We start from the raw sequence: 21,211 nt of genomic DNA, 5'->3' as shown, positions 1-21,211 counted from the left end.
AAATAACAGCTGAAAAACCTCCTTTTAAAAATGAAGATAGGCATTAGCCAACATCAGAAATCAGTGGTTAGTTCCTGAGATTGCTAGCTAGAGCATGCCAAGATTGCAAGCCCTCTGTGAAGGATGTATATGAGAGGAATCATTCAGCCAGCGATAACATTAGGAACGTGTCTGTTTAGTTCTGTTAAATCACCGTACCCCTCCTGGTGGAGGCTCAAAAAGGGAAAGCAGATCCCGATCCACAATTCCTTATAAACACAATTCCCCGCAGGCTGAATCAGCAAAGGGATCCGAGCAGCTGCCGAGTCCTTCAGAGAATTTGCATTCTCCACCTCCTGCCCTTCTTGCGGCGTTGGGTCGGTCGCTGGTTACGGCGGGGCTGCTGGTGGTGAGCTCAGCCCCGCACGGAGGCATTGTGGGAGAACCTCTGACAACAGGTGCCTTTGTCAGCACACCTTGGCAGCTCCCAGCGAGCCGGGGAGCGGCGGCTGGAAGAGCTACGTGTTCGGCTCCTGCAAGGAAAAGAGCCCACGGGGCACCTCCCGGAGCTGGGGAGGAGGCGGTCGTGCAAAGGGCTTCTGAAAACCTGAGCAGGTTTTAGCGTATCAGGTATGATTTTTGTTTGACGTGGCACAAAGAACAAACCCTCTGAGCTGGATGTTGCGTCAGGGTCTGAATCCGAGGTACCTCTGCCGTGGGAAACAACTGCAAGAGCTCTGCACGCCTCTGAAGAGAGACACAGGTTTTTTAGAACGGCGTTGTAGATGCACTTCGAGTAAAAAATACCTTCCTTCATCCTGCAAGGGTTAAGCGTGGTCAGAAGCTGCTTTGGTCTCAAGGATTTAACCTCAAGTACTGCATTTTTGTTTGCCATAAGCCTATTAGAATTCTCTCAGTTTCCTAGCAATAACGTGTAATTTCCCCCCTGTTTAAGCGAGAGAGATGGTGGGCTTTAATCTTGAACGCTACAGCTGTTGCTCAGGTTTCCTATTCAAATGCAAATCGCACCTGGTGCTTTTTAGACACCCCTGTAATCTGTGATAAGGATACTTCAGGAGGACAGGAAAAGGAGAAGAGCAAGGTGGGTCTTAACCCAGTTTGCTCTGGAAAGTGAAAGTGCAACCATCTGCCACCGACTCATTCAGCTGGAAACTTCTCCCGGAGCTGCAGCACCCGGCGTGTGCAATTTGGGGACAGCTGGAAGGATCGTGCTCCCGAAGCAGGTCGGATTTGCTGCTGGGAAGAGCATAAAGCTTCCAGAGAGAAGAAGGCAGCGGATGTGCCCCTGCGGAGGTGCTGATTTGGTTGGAAGTTTCACCTGAAAGGACTTGGTTCTGAAGGTGTTCTTTCTGCAGACCGCTTGCTGCCATTCTCCTGTTTTTCTCCCTGTGCTGGCTGTTGGTCCGTGTCAGATGTTAGGATAAACTAATGGGCACCTCAGAGTAATTTGGAAGGCAACTACACTCCGTTAGGGCTCGGAGACTAGATAGTGTATCGCTTAAATAAGAGCAGAGCAGTCCTGGATTCAGGCTAAGAACCTTCCACTGTGAAACTTTCCAATTGGCTAAACTGGTTTTATTTCACCTGTGGAAGCTCAGGCTTATCCAGGGACTGTCCTACAGACTTCACGGCGTTTTGCACAACTGCTCTGCTGTGTTACAAGTGAAACCAAAGGACTCTTCTGGGGGGGGTTGTGGCTTGGTACCATTATCTTCCTGCTCAGAGCGAGCATCTGAGTGGCACCAAATGCAATTCAGATTTGTGTAGAAGAAAGGAGAGATTTAGAAACTCGTGGAGAACTGAGGAATGCTTGAAAGGCATCGTCATAACACCACTCTCTGTGGATTTAGAAGTAAGCCAAGAGAAACAACTCCCTAGGAAGCAAGCCCCTGCTAAACAAGGTTGTCAGCTTTAGTGGAAGAAAACTGGGAAAAGCGAGTGGTGCAAAGTCTGAGAAGAACAGAAGGGATTGCAGTGCTGCCGTCAAGCGCTGGTGGGTCAGCCCTTGCCTAACGCTCATCTGGTTTGGCTGCTGCTCGTTCCTCTTCAGCCTGATACTGGAATTTCAAGTACTTGCTGGGATCTTGTCAACCTTCAGGAGACGCTTTGGCAAGCGGGCCGCTGAGAACGCGAGCAGGTGTTCATCCTGCAATAATAAGAGGCACCCTCGAGAGGGAGATCCGCGCAGGAGCCGGTTTGCTAGGTCGGCTTTTCTCCTGACACTCCTTCCTCATTAGCTCCTCAGGTGGGTGTGAACAACTGACAAAGAGCCCAGCCAAGGCTCAGGCTCGCGCTGCCGTCCCGCTCCCGCTGCTAACGGCAGCAGCCGGCACGATGATGGAAGAGGTCTCCATAATGGTGGCTTACGACGCGCATGTCTTTAGCCAGCTGTACGATGAGGACTTTCTGGCCAAGCTGGTGGCAGTCAGCAAGCCCAGATCTGTGGTAGGTGTTCCTCTTGCTCCTTTGCCAGTAGTGCTTAAGGCTGTGCTCTTTGCAGTCCTCCTGCTGAAAGCTGTTTGTTTTTTCTTTTCATTGCCTTTTCAGCAGCTTGCCTTCGTGTGCCTGTGAGACTGAAGTTAACAGTTTATTTCAGTGGAGAGAAGATGATTAAAATAATATCTTTCTAGATAGCTAAATTTAGAAGAGGATGACCTGCTTGGTAGGAAAATGACATTTTGGAAATAATCTTTAAATAACTGAAATAACAAACTGGAAAGTAACTGACGTTCTAACAGTGGAGCTGGTACTGGCTGATGGGAACTCTGTGTCTGAGCAATCAGCGGAAGGCTCAGACCTGGGCTCTGTGATGGAGGTCACTGCCAGCCACTGGATCTAAGAGGACCTGGCCTTTGCATGGCGAGGATGATTCAGAGCTTCTGTATGCTTTTCTGAAACCAGCATAAGTATCTGTTAGAACTTCTTAGTCGAACTACCACTTACCTTTTCCTAAGTAGCATGTCTGTGTAAATTCCATGTAGTGCGATCACCTTCTGCCCTCTCGGAGATCCCAGCCCTTCTCCAAGGAGCTGTGCTGATGCTTTTCTGACTCCAAAGTTTGGTGCCAGCATTCATTCTGGTCTCAGTTGTACAGCTGTGCCCATGTGCGGGCCAATCCAGCTCGAACGAGTTGAAAGGAGCCTTTGAAATCTGGATGTTCAGCTTACCTTGCAAGCAGATACAGTGAAAATATCAGTATAAATACTAATCAGGCTAATTATTTAGGAATCCAGTTAAGCGTCTGTGTTCTCAGAGTTTGGTCTGTGTATGTGTTTGTATCCATGCACTAAGTAAATCCTAAAGGTATCCGCAGTGGTTCATTAAGCTGTGACAAAGGAGATTCCTCAGAAGAGGAAGACTTTCTTTTTTGCCATGTGTAAAATCTCCCTGCCCGTATTTCCTGCTTGGGTTTGTCTGCCTGTGCATGCTTGGGAAATCTCAGGGCTTGAACCCATCTCCTGCATACTCTGCATAAGGTCGTGGCCTTAAGTTGTGCCAGTGGAGGTTCAGGTTGGAAATTAGGAAAAATGTATTTTCTCAAGGAATAGTGAAACACTGGCATTGGAATGGGCTGCACGGGGAGGTGGGGGAGTCACCGTCCCTAGGGGTGTTCCAGAACCGTGGAGATGTGGCACTGAGGTCAGTGGGCACGGTGGGGGTGTGTGATTGGACTTGGGGATCTGACAGGTCTTTTCCAGCCTTAATGATTCTGTGATTCTGTGATCTCAAGGGGAGTCTTGCCCAGTCCCTTTTATTATTATGCCTTTCTCTGCTCGAGGAGCACCATGACGGTGCCGCGGCTCCGGCACACCATGTTCTCTTGCACAGGTGAGAGAGCCTCTTGTAATGACACAGAGCTGCAAGGGGTTAATTACCGAAATGGAAACCAGCCCAGCTTGCAGCCTCCAGTCTCACTGCATGCAGTCTTTGTACTGCGGGTAGTGGGACTGCCATGGGGCTGCTCACGTGTGGGGCCAGCCCTGCTCAGATGTCCAGCTATCGAGGTAACAAGCGTGCCTGAGGAAAATCAGAGTTAGCTCCTCCTTCCCTGGTCCCATCAGTCCTGGTCAGATTTTTTTCCACTGGAAATTTCACAGTTCCATTTAAATGCAGCAGTGCTCTGCTGCATTGCTTTGATGCACGTAAATACCAGACAGTTTAACAGGAATATTTGCACTCCATGCTGTATGACAGCGAACTTCCAACATATATTTTTGTAAAATTAGTCATATTGCAGCGTGACCATGACACGTGGTTATTTCGCTGTGCGACTTCGCTTCTCTGTAGGTTTGCATCTTAGGCAGTCCCTTGCACCTGTACAAAATGAGTTGAAATTTGTCACCATCAGGATCTGGTAGATGTTGCATGCGTTAACTGCCTATGGCAAATGGAAAGCATCAGATAAATAGCATCAGTGAGCACGGGACCAGGATGCCTTCCTTTTAGGTCACTGTATTTTTCTGTTAGTCTGAAACCGTGTTGCACTGGGATGCAAAGAAGCATAAAAGTTGGCTGTTGGGAGAGCTGAGTAGCTTTACTCCAGGGTATTTAAATTCTCAACTTATCTGCAGGACACTTGGATGCAAAGACTTATAAAAATGCTATGCTAAGTGGTATAATCCTCTTAATCCAGAGCTGTAGGACGTTCTTCTGGAAAGCCGCATTGTATTTTCACTTGCCTGCCCGCCTTGCCCCTCTGTTCGGGGGGATTATCAGGCATTTCACAGAAATCCTTCATGGTTACACGCCAGCACATGCTGCCATAATGATTTCTCGGTCACCATTTCTCACAGAAGCTTTGGAGCCAAATGGAGGAGGTTCAGAGCAGTTGGATTCTCTGCAAAGCAGGTGGTAAACTGGGTGGCCTGGCAGGAGAGCAGGGCGTAGCGGTCTTGGTTGGAGGCCTCACTGACAGCTGGCCAAGACTGGAGGTTGATGGTGGCGTGGGGTTGATGCTGGATGCTGGTAGACATTTTCAGGCCTAGACATGAGGAGAGGATGACTCCTCACTTTCAAGTGGCAAAAACTCCCAAGCAGGAGGCCGGTCTGTATGCCCACTGCAGAGCCCTTCCAATCTCTGCTCTTTTGAGGCTGTAGTTGTGTCTCCTGTGGGGTCTGGTGGTCAGGAGGAGCTGCCAGTGTTGGAGCTTTCCCTGGGTGCCATCACCCCCAGCTCGCTGCTGCTGCCGCCAAAAGGAGTAAGGGTTGGGATGGTCGCTGTTGTTAGGATTGGCTCTTCCCAGTGGATATAATTCTCATCTGCACCCTTCCTGCTGTCCTTCCTCTTTCTTTTCCCTTCCTGACAGCCGCAGGGGTCTGACCCTCAGGAGCTCTGCCTTCCTCCTCCACAGGGCAGGAGCAGCCAGATTCTGACCTGCTCCTCTCGCCTAGGAAAAACAGCTATCATCTGAACTTGTATTTATACAGTGATACAAATATTTATTGATTCTACTTTAAGTAGTCAGCCCTATAGTGTTGTCTTCTTCCCCTTAAACTCATCAGAATGTGCTCATATAAAGCTAATTACAGAGACAGCACCGTACTTTGCTTAGTAACTCTTACATCAGATTTGTCAGTGTGGCTAACGTGGCACCGAGGGACATGGTTAGCGGGCATGCTGGGGGAGGTTGGTGCTTGGACTTGGTGATCTCTGTGGTCTTGTCCAGCCCTAATGATTCTGTGATAGCCCATGTTTGGCACCAGGCTTCAGTTGCACGTAGATGAGAGGAGCGCGTTGTCCTGCCCGCTGATTCACAGAGGTTAAGGCTGGACAGGTCTTCATCTTTTGATCACCTGCGCTTCACCTCTTTCGTCCTGCTTCATTCCAGTAGCATTTTTAAATCCAGTAACGTTAAAACCTGAGTGCAGGACCTCATCTGGAAAAGCAAACAGCTCTCACTTGAGTTTGACAGGAGGTGTGAAAGGTGTCATTTTCCATGGAAATCTGTTAATCTCTGACTGCTGGAAATACACTTCTAACTTCTCATTTCGATATATTCAGGTTTCAGCTTCTCATCTTGGTTCTCAGCATGCCTTTTTTTCGGCAGAACACAGCATTCTGTGCTATTATGTATTTTATCCCTATGCAGGTACTGACGTGCTGTGAGCAGCTCAGCTCTCTGTGCTCTCTCGTACAAGCTGAGGAGCTTGAGCTCTTAAACCTCCTGCTGTAAGGCATTTACACAGTGCACACAGCAGTTTGGTAGCTTTGCTCTTATTTTTCCCAAATGCATATCCCAAGATCAGATATCGTATTCCAGTATTGGTCCTAATGATGATCTAGGCTTAAAAACTTCCTCATAGAATAGAATCATAGAATCATAGAATCAGCTAGGTTGGAAAAGACCTACAAGATCACCTAGTCCAACCATCCACCTACCACCAATAACCCCACTAAACCATGTCTCTCAACGCTATATCTATTCCTTCATCACGTTACCTTTTCCTGTCCTTGTGCAGACTCACTGTCCTCATTAAGTTTGGTCCAGGCCTGGCACCGTGGTGTGCTGCATGGGAGTGAGGTGCCTCACAGCAATTCACGTCCATCCATGCAGTTTCCTGCTCCTCCTCCTTGTTCCTTACTGCTCTTCCCACCCACTTGTCATCTGCAAAGTTGATTAACAGGATTTTATTTTCCACTTCCAGCTCACTGATGTAACATTTAACAGTGCTGAATGTTTTACGAGCCCCAGAAGAAGCCCTTCCAAATGTCACTAACCAAAAATGACAAATACCACCAAGTAACAATTCCCTTTGACCGCGTTTATTTGACCCAATTCCCGAGCTTTGTAATTCATGCTTTGTGGCTATTGTGTACTCTTCTGCTTTGTATTTATTTATTATTGTTGTTGTATTTTAAATCTGTCATGTGGCGGGGAATCCAGTGCTGGAAAAGTCTGCTATAGACGTGTAGTTACTTTTATCAATTAACCTAGTAATCAGCCCTGGAGATAAAGAGTAAAATGGGCCCTACAGTTCACGAAAGCACATTGGTGTGGAACCAGCTACCTTCCCAGGCCAGTTATCAGCTGGGTCCTTATCAGCTTTTCAGAGATGGCACGTGGGGTTTTCTGGGTTTCAGCTTAGCAGCCAAAGCAGTCCGGGGAATTTGGTTTGTGGTTCTTAAATATTGGTTATGCAGAATTTTCTTCAAGTCTGGGTGAATCTCTTCTGTGTTCAGTGAACACTGGTGGACCAGAGACCTTATCCCTTTATGTCCTCTTTTCTTCGTGTTTAAATGTGTTTCTTCCTTCTGCCCTCATACAGTAATTGGATTAAGAAGCAATTATTTAAACCGTCTTTGTGATTAAGCACTCAGGAGCATTTCAGTATTTTGGAGTTTCCTCTTTTTCTTCTGAGAAGGAATTCCAGGAAAATTGATATAGGCTTTTCCAAGTAATCTAGAAACACTGCTGTTGTTGTAAGCACACATGGGAGAAGAAATCTGAAATAAGTTTCCAGGTATTATTGATTCACCAGCTCTTTAGTTTAATTGATCTTGAGTGTACTGAGTATCATGAATATTTGCAGCTAAAGAGCAGGTGGTGAGTTACTTTGTTGTGTTAGACCCCATTTCAGCATTTAAATACAAAAACGGTTTAAAGTAGAGTAATGGCTTATTAGAAGTCCTAGATGAAGGCAACGTTTAACTTCTCTTCCATGGCTGAGATAGGCCAGGTAAGAGTGGTACAGCCACTCCAAATCTGCTAGATACAGCAACCATCATAGGATGAGAAAGCAGGGCTGGTCAGAATAAAGATTTGAAGCTCTCGAATTCAAACCCTACAGCTTTCTTACCTCACTCTTCTGTTTTATAGATTGCCGTTAATATAATACATTACACCTTAGCTAAAGCCATATATAAAACCAAAACCTGTGTGCAATCATAAGAAATGCAAAGTAAGCATTTATTCATTTACCGTTAATGTCTCCGTGATCAGTAGGTTCATCCACTTTGAAAGAAGTGCTAAAACTAGATGAAAAGATAATTAATCTATTTATAAAAGCCTAATTACTTAATTACTAGAAAATGAATGTAAAGTTCATGCAGGTGGATGTTTTAGTTAAAAATGTCTTCATTGTCTGTGGCTGTTTTCACTCTTTGAAGCCAGTTCTCAGAAGAATTTGACATATGTGTATTCAGTGCTGTGTTCCAGAAGTATATTCCAGTATTTGTTGTCCTGTTGTTTGCTCTTTCATGTACATTCAGTGTGTACATATCTTCTTTACTGCTTCCGTCTAGCTGTGTCAATATGAACTTACAAAAAAATAGATACAGCATTGAGTGCTGGTTATGCTGGTTGCTGTTGTTTTAAACCTGCAAGCTTGTCTTTTGTGCTGGGAAAAATCCAGAGCAGTGCATTAGGTGTGTCAAGACCAAGCTCAGTGTATGTACAAAGTCAATGCAGAGTCAGTAACGGCAAGTTAAGATATAATGGTGTTTGTCCTTCAGGCTGCATGTCACAAAAGTGTGTTGGAAAGAGCAAGTATGTGCAGATTGTCCATACTCAGGTTCAACTGTCATAGCAGCTCAGGCAACACTGAGTTTTGTTGTCCCAAAATTGGGGGTCTCTTTTTTTTTTTTTTATCCTTGGTAAGAGGAATGGGAGGTGAGAGGCAGGCCTGGGACAGAGAGCTCAGCAAGAAAATTGGTCTGTGCTGCTCAGATGGGACTGGCTTTCCTGGTGAAGTTGGCAGTATGGCCATGTCATCTTCAGTCTGTCCTGCCGATGCCCCTCTTGCTTTGTCAGGGCTTAGCATGCTCTTGGGCTGTGCCCTGCTGGATGATGGAGCAGCGAGTCCTGAGTTTGCTGGTAATGGATTAACCTAACAGAGACTCAGGCGTAAAGGATGAGTGCAAGTCTCAAAACAAAAAATATAAGACTTTTGCATGCCGATCTGCAAATCAGCATGCCTGGTTGGATCTCCTGGGGACCAGTGAGCAGTGCTGCTGCATGTTCCCTTCCCCAGAGATGCTCTCCAGCAGCTACTTACAGCAGCTGCTGGCTGATTAAGGCTTCTAAACTCTGCTGACCTGCCCTTCCTCTAGGCAACTGCCTGCTCCATGGTGAGATGCTTTGCAGGTCCCACAGAGGCTGAAAGGTGCAAATATGGCAAAGCCTGAAGCTTCACTAAAGGCATTGAAGAGCCCTTGGCAGAAGAAGGAGTTAATGATTTGTCGTTATAGTTAATAGTTAATAATGTGCTGCTTTGAACAGTTTGGCTTTTATATTAAGGCTTTGAGCAGTAGCATTTATAGAGTAGGGCAAGAAAGAAGGTAGGGAGGAAAGTTGCAGGTAGAAAATTAGGAAGGCAGAAGTCCAGCTTGAACTCAGCTTGGCCATTGGGATAGAAGAGAACAAAAAACTTTTTTACAAATCTGTTAACAGTAAGAGGAAGGCCAAGGAGAACCTCCATCCTTTACTGGGTGCAATGGGGAACGTGACCACTGAGGATAAGGAAAAGGCTGAGATTCTCAATGTCTTCTTTACGTCTGTCTTTAAAAGTCAGACCAATTGTCTCGGGGTACTCTACCCCCTGCTCTGGAAGTCTCAGATGGAGAGCAGAATAAACCCCCCACGATTCAGGTGGAAACAGGTAGAGGCCTACTACTCCACCTGGACTGCCACAAGTCCACGGGGCCAGATGGGGTCCACCTAAAGGTGCTGAGGGAGTTGGCAGAGGTGATTTCCAAACCACTTTCCATCATCTATCGGCGTTCCTGGTCAACTGGAGAGGTCCTGGAAGACTGGAGAGTTGCCAACGTGACTCTTATCTACAAGAAGTGTGGTAAGGAGGATCCGGGGAACGACAGGCCTGTCAGCCTGACCTCGGTGCCAGGGAAGGTGATGGAGCAGATTGTCTTGAGGGAGATCACGCGGCATTTGCAGGACAACCGGGGGGTCAGGCCCAGCCAGCATGGGTTTGTGAAGGGCAGGTCCTGCTTGACCAACCCGATCTCCTTCTATGATCGAGTGACCCGTCTGGTGGGTGAAGGAAAGGCTGGACATAGTCTATCTAGACTTCAGCAAAGCCTTTGGCACTGTCTCCCACAGTATTCTCCTGGAGAAGCTGGCAGCCCGTGGCTTGGACAGGTGCACTCTTTACTGGGTAAGGAGCTGGCTGGAGGGCCGGGCCCAGAGAGTGGTGGTGAATGGAGTTAAAGCCAGCTGGCGACCGGTCACGAGTGGTGTTCCCCAGGGGTCGGTGCTGGGGCCTGTCCTTTTCAATATCTTCATTGATGACCTGGCTGAGGGCATTGAGAGCACCCCCAGTAAGTTTGCAGAAGACACCGGGCTGGCAGGAAGTGTCTTTCTGCCGGGGGGTAGCGAGGCCTTGCAGAGGGATCTGGACAGGCTGGATAGGCTGAACATAAGTGTATAATGGCTCAGCTGTAATAAAGAAAAGGTATATATGTTCTGCTAGTGGAGTAATGCACTAGGAAGTAATTGCTCTTAATAACCTGGGGGCTTGAAATATTAATAAAGGCAATGAAAGATGTTCTAGCATCAGGGGCTTTGCCATATATCAGAAGGCTAACTGTGTTTTAGAGACATGTGCAAATTTAAGGTACGACAGCATGATGATTTTCTGAACACTGAGATGCAGAGTGGTTGATGTTAAGCAATATTAACAATGTGTGTTCAGAGAGTACTGTGAGGTTCCTTACTGATGAGCAGAGTTTACCTGTGTGCATGGTTTAGAGGTGCAGGAAGAGAATTCTCCACCCACCCTGGATGGAGAATTCTCTTCCTGCTTACCTTCTGTTTTGTTACTGTAATCTGTCAAGAAACCCAGTCCATGGGATTAGATTTTATTCATCCCAGCTATTAACGCTTCCTTTCAGATCCCCACAGACTTACAGTGCAGTGGCAGGGATTGGAGTAATAGAGCCAAGAGGGAGTCGTGGCAGGAGGTTTGAGAGCTGCTGCTCATGACAGATTTTTGTCTTTCAAAAAACCTGGTGTGTCTGCACGGAGAGGTAATAGTCACATTTTGCGCATGAGTCAGAGTCCTGAGATTTTTGGCACGGCAACATGAGGAGAAAAAACACGGTGGAACTGGGGGAGAGCGGAGGCTGACGTGCCAACAACCAGAGTGTACAGATGATGCATCTTGCACAGGGACCTTTGGCCAGCCAGCTTGTCTTTAGGCAGGGTTTATGGAGTAAACCATATGGGCATCACCGGGAGAAGTGCTGTTCCGTGAGCGCTTTGTGCTGCGGCTGCACGGCCTTCCCTTCTATCTCAAATAACTAAGACATGTAAACCTTCAAGGAAATCTCATGTTATGAGGTACAAACCAAACAATTCTGTGATGGAAAAACTGCTCTGATCAGTGCACCAGTTCCACCAGTTACCTGCTCCTGTGCTGACTCCTCTGGGTGTATAAATAGGTGCATTTAACCTATATCATCCTTCATGGCAGAGACCTCATTGTTCAGGCGTTTTTTAAGTTATGTGGGGTAATACAAATGACCTGTGTACAGTTATTTTTCCATCTAGGATGTTTTGAATATATTTTCCCTTAACCACTGCGCTCTCGTTGGCCGGAGCCAATTGAAATGCAAGAAGGATGCTTGCTGACAAAGTGAGTGTAGCTGTTTCCTTTCACCGTGTGCCTCTCAAAACTGAAGCTCCTATCTGTGAGAGGAAGCACTTCTTGTCTGTGTGAGCTGCTAGACATCCGCTGCAACCATGTAAAATAATCAGCCATTTGTAAGCGCTGCTTTTAAGCCACAGAGGATGGTTGCTGGTCGCTAAAACAAACGAAGCTGAAGTGGATAATAAGCCCTCCATAGCTCAGAGTGAAAATGGATTTTTGAATGCTGAAAAATGTGTGGATCTGAAGATGAGTGTTTTACTTTTTTTTTTTTTTTCTTTTTAATGTGGATTCCCCTGCAGTCCATACATGTGCTTCTGACAATGAATGCAGAAGTGCACTCCAGTATTCAGAGCTGCAGCTCGAGGAACGTGAATTTCTTGTTCTCTTTGCCTGCGTTGCTGTATAATGAGGCTTGCTGCATATCTCTTGGTCTCAGCTTACTCTTTTAACTAAGTTAACTGTATTGTTAACTGAGCCTAAGTAAGCAGATCTTTAAATGGAGAGGCTATGGAGGAATAATGTGTTCTGCCAGGTTCAGCAGGTTTGGATGAATGGAAATGCACTAGAGAGATTAAGAGCCGACAAAAGGATCTGGTGTTGGCAATCAAGCAGCGTCACTGACTGCGGCCACTGCTGTTTTGAATCACAGTAAGTTGGGCAGGTACTCTGGAAATTTGCAAGCTGCCTTTCCCCGCTTCCTATAAATTCCTATAGATGTCTCAGCTGCAACTGAGATATTTTGTTAATGGGGTGATGTGGAAGAGTTAAATAAAAATAAAAATTAAAAGCAAGGCTGATTTGCTTTGCCTTTTTGATTTATGTTGTCCTGAAGACTCTCTTCAGGAGGTCTTAGACCTACAGAACCGACAAGAGGGTGATGTACAGCAAGAATAAAAATCTTCCTGCAATGAAGCAGTCCTTAGGTGTGCTGCTTCGGGGCAAGCTGCTTTGCTGATAGGAAAAGAGCAAATTCACCTGAAGCCAGGCTGCAGGGAGGTAATGCTAGAATCAGATGGCAAAAGGCTGCTTTGGAGGAACGTCTTGACCACGTTGCCCTAAAACCAGAGGTCCGGCAGCGTTTAATGAGATCTGTGGTTGTGTTATGGAGTGTGGCTGTCGGGGTCCATCCTGGCCGTGGTGCTGTAGCTAGGTGGAGCATCAATACCCGTTGTTCTGCTGTATTTCAAACCTGCCAAGAAACAGCTTGTTATCAGCAAGCCCTTCGCTGAACGGTGACAAAAGGAGCGGTGGGAGTTCTTCAAACCCCATTCCAGCTTTTGGATTTTCTTTAGGCAGCAGCTGATTTCAATCCCTACCTTTCTTCACCATACGAAGGCTCCAGAGTTTCTGTTCTGCGGACTATCCAAAGTGAAGGGCGTTTGGTGGGAAACTCTGATTTGCCCTTTTTCCTCTGAGATTTCATGCTTGTGGTTAATATCTCATTGCAGACCAAGTTTTTCTGGTTGTTTTGCATAATATCTGTAGATGACATCCCACTCATCCCCTTCAAAATCAAATCCAAGAGACAAGTCTCCAGTGCCAACATGTTACTGTCGTTTTTTTTCTTTCTTTTTCATTACTGCATCCTCCCAAAAGAAAAATAAATTGCTTATCTACTTCTGAATCTTATTTCCAGTGACAGGTATTGCAAAGTTTGTCTTTTGGCGACCACATTTTAAAAAATGAATGGCACAGTTAGCCATAGCGATGACTAGGCAGATCAGCGAAGCATTGAGTCAGTTTCTTCATATGTTTTTGTTACATTAGAGCCTTAATTTGGCTAAATAAAGAGAATCATACTATCCTTCCTCGAACCTGATTTAGTTGTCTTTAAATGTTAATTAGAACAAATCAGTGTGGCAACAAATGAAGACATCACATGAGATCTGAAATGTAATACCACCAGCCTCCTTCCCGAGGTCCTGCTTAAAGCTTGCTATCTTCATATGACCTGCTTCAGAGAAACAAGTGTCATTTTGAACTGAGGAGTGCAGAAGTAATTGAATGCTGCCTATATCTGTAGTTTGATGGACTGTGGATTTTTTGGAGTCTTTATGCAGTGCCAGATAGAAAAGGAGAGGGGAGCTGGGGAAGGTGCTCTGCTCGGCATGGCACTTGCTGGAAATTGGAGACCAGGTAATGGGATTTTTCTGTCTGGATCAGCCTCTGGCTCTCTTCAATATGTTCAGGAAATCACTTTACATCTCTGCTTCCATTTCCTTGGCTGTCAAATGAACATAATGATAACGACCTCCTCTGAGTGCTTGTGCCTCATTAGAGCGATAAAACATTTCGCAGGAAGGAGTCATTGATGTGTGACTTATTAATCCTGCAAGGTCAGGCTGAACTGCCTGTAAACAGCCACAGAAATTGCAGGATGAGGGAGAGGTCTCCTAGAGCTGAGTGAATGCTGGTGCTCCACGCGCTGCCAGCGAGCAGGATTGCCAGGGAAGGGTGAAGCAGATTTTTCCATCCCTGTCTGAACAAGGGCCAGGCAACAACAGGGCATCTCTCCCTGCCGCCTGTCAGCTCACTGCAGTGCATCCCTCAATGTTCCGTGCACTCGTATGTTATTTTTTCAGGAAGAGGCTCTGCTGGTTCAGTTCTTCCACATGGATGTCTTACCAAGATGCTGCGTGTGTGTTTCTTTCCTGTACATCCAGCTACTTGTTGACATGATGCGTGTACGCCATGAAAGAACACAAGTCAGGAAGATACTGAGATAAACAGATGAGCCATGTTTATAAACCATAAGAGCCTCCTAAATTTGATAACCATCAGTTCTAGCCAATATAACCATGGTGCTAAAGAAAGAAGAAATCGATCTTGCAGAAGCTTTTACAGGAAATTTATGAGCACGCTTTGTTCAGGAGCAATGCTGAAGATTGAAGCACAGCTAGCACTGTGCTCTTATGATGAAAGAGCTTAAGGAGAAGCCCCTTGTTGAATCCACAGTCTGTTTCAGGGAGTTGAATCGGGAAATAGGAAAAGGGGCTTGGGTTTTTTTTTGTTTTATTTTAGCAATGTGTGTGCAGAAGAAGGAAGTGCTGTGAAAAATTCTCAAGCTCATTTGCTGTGGCTGAATAGGCAGGAAGAGTGGAGCCTAGTTCCTGCCGGAGTTATGGGTTTGTGTTCATGGGATAAATGGGTTTGTAAGAATCGTTTCTCTAATAGGACTTCTCCCCTCACAGTCCTTCGGATGGAATTCCACTGGATTTAGGTGCTACTTTCCAGCTGAGACAAAGTTGTGTTGTAAATAGGCACTAATGTAGTTGTACAGATCCTCTTCTATGTTACACTGTGTTGTGCCTTTTTGCTATACTGCTCCATGATGTCTTCCCCATACGTACCTTCACTTCGTGCTGCTAGCATATGGGAGCACAGTACAACACCCAACAACACAGCAGAGCTGAGTCTGGAGGATCCTCACAGTGCTCCAGCTCGGGAACCTTGACCTGTTTCTCTGAACAAGATTAAAGTGAGCGTTGTGGAAGCTGGGAATAGATCAAGTTTGGATGTGTGATGGGTTCGCATCATTTAAAATGATTTCTTATTCTTGATTATTAAATAGCGTCAACGGCATCAAGTTGCAGCTCAAACAAAGCGGGCTGGTTTCGCTCCCTGATTATTGCCCAGGTGAAAAGTAGAAACACTCCTCGCTCTTCTGATTAAATCATTTTCATTTCATTGTGGTTTGCAATCAAAGAGCGATCAAAGCGAACTTCTCTTCTATGTCTGTCCAATATGCAGAAAGTTTTTACTTTTCCCCTTTCCTCGCCGTGTTTGCAGGGGTTGGTTCAAGATTCCATCTGTAGCTGCGAGCAGTAGTGCTGCTTCATCAGCTCCTTGCATGCTGCTTCGCAGGTCACAGGTTTCATGTTTGCTGTACCAGGGTACTTGCCTGGTCCCTTCCTGTATCACAGAGGACGGAGGTATTGGATTGAAAACCAATAAGGGAAAAACAACACCAAAATGACGTGTAAACATGTATCTCTGCTGGTTGGCAGTAACTTTGTGCCCTAAGGCAAGGTGACAGCGGCATGTCCTCGTGCCAGCAGTTGGCTAGACAAGATCAATATATGGGAGAGGAGGAGATGCACACGTAACAGATCCAGAGAGCGCGTATGTTTACACATCGCAGTGGTCGGTGGTGTTAGTGATCTCTCTAGTGATCTCTAGGCCAGGCTGTGGTCCCACACTTAGCAGGGGTGGGTTCTTGTTGTGCAGAAGGGGCAGGGTAATGCTGTTGGAGGTCTCCAGAGAGATGGTCGTATCGCACAGTGTACCCAGCTGAAAGGTGGAAGGAAAGCACAGGATCTCTGAGCTTGGTTTGAAGAAAATACAGGTGCTCTTGGTGTGTCATGTTCAAAGCTGTGTTTTCCCAGAAGCCCAGCTGGCTGGGACCTGACGTTTATGCAGCGTTGTTTACTGAATTTGCTTGTGATATCAGTGTTGCTGCCTCTCTGTTTCCCTGCTGTGGCTGGAAGTGAGCACTGCAGCATCTCCACCTGTGCCGAGGAGGAGTCTGGTGCCAGACTGCACGAGGGCACTGGTCGCAAGCTAGTAATTGAGACATTAATACTCTTTCAGCAGTAAAAACCATTACTCTGATCTCCCCCAGGGAATCCTCCAGTCCTTTCGCACGCACACTCCTTTCTTCTAATTCATTTTGGCAGGTTTTTTTTTTGTTTTTTTTTTTGATAGGGCTCTTTATTTCAGTGAATCAAACGTATCAAAGCATATTTTGCTCTTCCCTGTTCTCTGGCTCCCTTTCGTTCTTGTTTCTTATTGCAACGTGTCTAAGTATTTGAAACATTAAGAACAGCAGAAAGATTTAATCCAGCCTGCAGTGTATTGGTAAGTGTTTGACGTGGCTTGCTGAGCGAGGGGGGAGGGGGCAGTGGGGAGCAACTTTATTCAGCAGCAGTTTCCAGCACTTCCTTTGCTTCCTGCTTGCAGGCAGAGCTTTCAGACAGCCTTCCCGATGTTCCTCTCATCTTTAAATGCGTGTCTTCCCAATGTGTTCCACAGGTGCCAACAAAAAAACTGAAGAAATATGAGAGAGAGTACCAGACAATGCGAGAGAGCCAGCTGCAGCAGGAAGATCCTATGGACAGATACAAGGTACGGGAGATGCTGTGTGGGAACCTCTTTCATTTGCTGAATGACGTGGGGAGCGATGCAGGTCCAGCCTTTAAGCAGAGGTGCACGTGCCACGCTCACCTCTCTAGGTTAAGCTGATGCAGATTTCAGGGAACTAAAATGGCAGGTGAAACTCATGCCCATCCTTGAACGAGCGCTTTGAACACTCGGACTGAGTGTTCTTGCAGGGATGTTTGAATCACGATTTGTTGCTCTCGAGACGTCTTCAAGTAGCCACATATAACATTTTTCTTCTTTCAGTTTATATGTTTGTAGGTAACTCTCCTGCTGTTGCACTTTTACGGGAGATCTTCATGAGACGCAGAAACAAAGGGTGATTCTCAGCTGCAGACACAAAAAGGAGAAAATACACATTGTTGTAGCCCAAGCTGTGTGCAGTAACATCCACAGAGACTTTTGGAAGATGCACTCTTCCTTGACTTGATATGTCCTTGCTTTTCAACTCTGTTTATAGCAAATGTTAGCCATTTTTTGTCAGAATAACAGCTAGTACTGCGGGACCCAGAGTTCTCCTGGGCTCCTGGCATACTGCAATGGAATTAATAGTCATAAATAGCCTGCTTTAGAGCAGCAGAGGAGTAAAGCTTCAGTTATTAATATGATAGCTCAACAGCTGACAAAAAAAAGTAGTCCTCAAGTTTTGGATCAGCACTGTTTCCAATGTGTTTGTTTGATTGTTACTGCTACGTTCTGTTGCCATAGATTTTCGTGTGATGAAGGCTCTGCCTCCAGGTTTATATTTTACGCAGCGTTCAGGGTTCTTTTATTGCTTACCCAGGATTAAAAAGAGGTTAGCGTTCCTTGGGTGAAGCTGCCAAAGATGAAGCACTTTACTGGATATTGCCCAGTTTTGCTGGGAGCTGACATTGTTTATGTACACCTCTGTTGTTTTCCTGCTGTTCTTCATTGTGCCTTATTCTGTGAAGTGACGCTGCCGTTGGTACAGAGTCTGCCTGGAGTGTGGGCTGGTAAATAATTACAGGCACTGCCACAGGTTTACATGGTATGTGAGCGTAAGGAAAGTGCACCGTGTTCATAAAACCACAGCGTGAAAAACGATGCCATAATTCGTAGCTACGATGAGACAGAGTTACGGTTACAAAGAACGTAAAACTGACTTAAAAAACAAATATTTACTTGCGCAAAGTGATGTTTGAAGTGTAGTTCTTTTATGTCGAAGAGTGTACATTTTATTGTTGCTGAGAACCGGGACTGCCAAGAGCTGATCTTCAGAAAATTGAGGAAAAAATCACAACTTGCTGCTGCTGAACTTCTTTTCCAGTGGTTCGCTTATACTGCTGTGGGATTAAAGTAATACTTAGAACCCAAAGAAGGCTTCTTTAAAGCTCTGTGGAAGCGCATTCACTAGTTAATCCTGGGCGATGGACAGTGAAGAACATCGTCCCCAAACTGCAGATGAGGATGTAGAAAGTGGCTCCGTGGTCACTGCCCATGCAAGTCACTGTCACCACCAAGAGCACGGCACAGGTGTTGGCTTGCCCTTGCCCAGCTCCCTGCGTTGGGTCTGCTCTTCTTACTGACGATGTGCTTAGGTAGGCTCCGTAATTTGTTAGCTGCACGCTAAATGCAAAGTTCAGACTCATTCTTCAGCTGATTGATGTGATGGAGAAATGCTTTTAAGTGCCTTTTGTCCCTTGTCTTGCTTATTTGATTTTTTATTTGCGTGTCAGGCTGAGGGTGGTGAGAATTGACATTTCAGGAGCGTTTCCAAAGGGCAACAGGAAATGCAAGCTGTGGATCCTTGTGGGCAGAAAGTGGAGAGCCAGCTTCGCTTGTCCCTTAAATGATCACACAGCAGCCCTTGTGTTTCGAAACGCATTTGGTTTTGGCAGTGTCAGTGCTAGGCTGCCTGGCTGGGCTTGGTTAGGGAAATGCCTGAGACAACACTGGTGAAAAGCCAAGGTATTGCCTCTGAGCACAGCACTGCTGTTAGCTCCTCTGGCCTTGTGTGCGCTGTGTGGGCCGTGCCCCAGTGGTCCACCTTCTTTGTAATGTTTAGTTTCTCTCCCAGAACAACATGTTGCTTTGGTTTACTTACCTAGGACAGGGGGGATTTCTCGGACTCATGGAGGCCATGCAAAACCTTCCTCTTAGAGGTGGAGAAGGAAACAGGCTTGCAGTCTCCGGACAGTTTTAACTGTATTAACTTTAACTTGTATTAGCAAGTGCCATATGTTTTGGTGTTCATTTCCTTCTGTATTTACAAGTCTAATGTAGGAAAAGTCTGTTTTTTTATGGACGCGTTTTCACGGTCACGTAATTTCATCCTCCATCATTCATAAGAAGTCACCATTCACAATGCTGCCGGGTTTCTAAAGGGTGCAAAAGCAAACACGTTCTAAATTGCTGTTTGCCACCAAATTTCATACTCCTTAGTTAACATAAATAACAAGGTTCCTATGAGAGTCAGTAAAAAAAAGTGCCCTGTATGTGCAGAAGAAAAAAACAGCAGTGTGGTTCAGATTGATATTTTCTGTGTATTGTTACAGGTTGTTTTTCTCTGTGTTTAAGAACATCTCATGTAACAGGGCTGGGTTTGACTTGCTAAGAAATTGCTGAAGTTGGGCTCAGCAGCCTTTTATTTTAAATAAAAAGGACGTATCCAGGTAAAGTTGGCTGGACCCTGCTTGTGCCCAAGCTTTGTTCTGAAGGTAGCAATGCGTTTTCCTCCATGGACTTCACTGTGCAACGGAGATGTTGTCTATCTGAATAAATGTGATATGGACACAATAGCTTTTCTCTGTCTTTGAAGTGGAAGCGTTTTTATTCAGAGTCATGGTAACTGAATGGTATAACAGTCATGTGGAAAAACACAAGGTAACTCTCGCTGGGATTTCTTGTTTGTGGGTTGGTTTGGTTTTTGTTTATTTGCCTTTGTTCGCTGTGTTTGTTTATTAAAAGTGCTAGTGCCCTTCTGGGAACTTTTTGTCACAGTCAACAAGGAAAGACACAAACCACTTCCAGGAGCCTCTGAGTTGCTTCCCACGACGGGTTTTCCTGGGCAGGGCATAAAAGCCTTTTGGCTTTCTAGATGGTGTTTGGTAGGGTTTTCCTTTAGAGCTGCCTTTGCAATCCAGAGCTCTTCCCAGTGGGCTTGTGAAGACTTCAGTTTGATTGCATCAGGAAAGTGAATGGTGAGCGGTGTTTTCATTCCACCACTGAGGACCTGTTCTTGCCAAAGATCTGTGGTTTGGGTGTTTGCTCACCCAAAAATGTGACACTGAATTGCTTAACAAGGTTGGTGACTCGTTACACCCAGCTTGAGTAGCAGCGTAGAGAGGATGCATCATCATCGCTAATCGTGTCTGGTATTGCTCCTTTGCTCTGGCTGGATGGGAGCAGAGGGTGGAGTTTCAGCCCTTCAGTCTCCCTGAGCCGAGGCTTTGCCTCCCGCTTTCAAGTCTGCCTTCTTTCCATCAAGTGTGTGATGGAAGCTGGAGAATATCCTCTTTAAGAATAGGAACCAAAGACCCACTGAAGAATTGGCAACTTTTTTTTTTTTTTTTTTTCCTGACTTTGCTGGTATTAAAAATATTTTATATCCTGTTTTCACTGTCTTTACACCAATGGTTGAAAGCAGTATTTGGTCTGTGACTTTGCTGGAGGTAAGTTTCTTTGTGTTTGTTCGTACCAGCAATGTTTGTCCCTTTTGGAAATGCAGTATCCTCCTTTTAAAAAAAGAGTTCACAGGACGCTTTTTGCAACAGGAAGGAGGAATTTAGGAAAGAGGGAATATCATGTTTTAATGATTGTAGGAACTGGGTAGCGCTGATGAGAAGGAAATTGTTGGCATAGTCAGTAAATTATTAGCGGTGTGCAAAGAAAAGGCAGGAAGCTGGCTGTTTATGCCAAAGACATCTAGCAGGTCTGACGAGTTGGCTCATGCCAGGTTACAAAATACTGCCTCTGAGCCCTGCTGGAACAAACCAGCTCCATCTACTGAACTTTGTTCCATTGCAACTGGTATTTTATAAAACCTTTGTATAGTTCAGAGCCATCAGAAGTAGTCTGCTAGATACAAAAGGCACCATTTGATATTCTCGTCTTTGTTGTATAAGGTTAGGTTTTATTTAGACTTAAGCAGATGAGAGTTTCCTCCTGAGGAAGGAGGCAGTTTTTCACTGCTAGATCAGGGGGGAGGAGCTGGAAAGGACAAACCATCTAATCGTGCACACTGCCCTGTGTGGAGGAAGAGTAAAGGTGGCCCAATGAGAGACTCAGCTCTTAGCTATTGACTGGATGCCCCAGGTAAGAGATATTTAACTTACTAAAAATGTACCGCGTCGATTCCAGTTTAAGAGGAGGATAGCGCATTTCCAGCCACGTAGCTTGCTTACCACTTGTCTGCCAATGCAAAGCAGGAACTTCAAACTTCACATCGTGCAGCTTGCTTTGCGGACACCGAAGCTTTTGGCAAAAGCAC

At 45.7% G+C, this 21,211-nt stretch overlaps 1 protein-coding gene across 12 annotated transcripts in view; it reads left to right on the top strand.

The window, feature by feature from the left end:
- The window catches only part of RABGAP1L (RAB GTPase activating protein 1 like), a 208,717-nt gene that overhangs the window by 173,991 nt on the left and 13,515 nt on the right, over nucleotides 1–21,211 (top strand). For 7 of the 12 annotated variants that reach the window (XM_021404053.1, XM_021404052.1, XM_021404048.1 and 4 more), the window contains one exon: nucleotides 16,636–16,728. In XM_021404053.1, the coding sequence (XP_021259728.1) occupies nucleotides 16,636–16,728 (93 nt within the window). Of the gene's footprint in view, nucleotides 1–398; nucleotides 2,446–16,408; nucleotides 16,462–16,635; nucleotides 16,729–17,007; nucleotides 21,037–21,211 lie in introns of those variants that run through there. The other 5 variants (XM_021404061.1, XM_021404058.1, XM_021404054.1 and 2 more) reach the window with 5 other exon arrangements.

Source organism: Numida meleagris, chromosome 7 (assembly GCF_002078875.1).
Source record: "Numida meleagris isolate 19003 breed g44 Domestic line chromosome 7, NumMel1.0, whole genome shotgun sequence".
Lineage (NCBI taxonomy): Eukaryota > Metazoa > Chordata > Aves > Galliformes > Numididae > Numida > Numida meleagris.
Note: the sequence above shows the minus strand (reverse complement) of the source record. Positions and strands in the feature narration are given on the sequence as shown.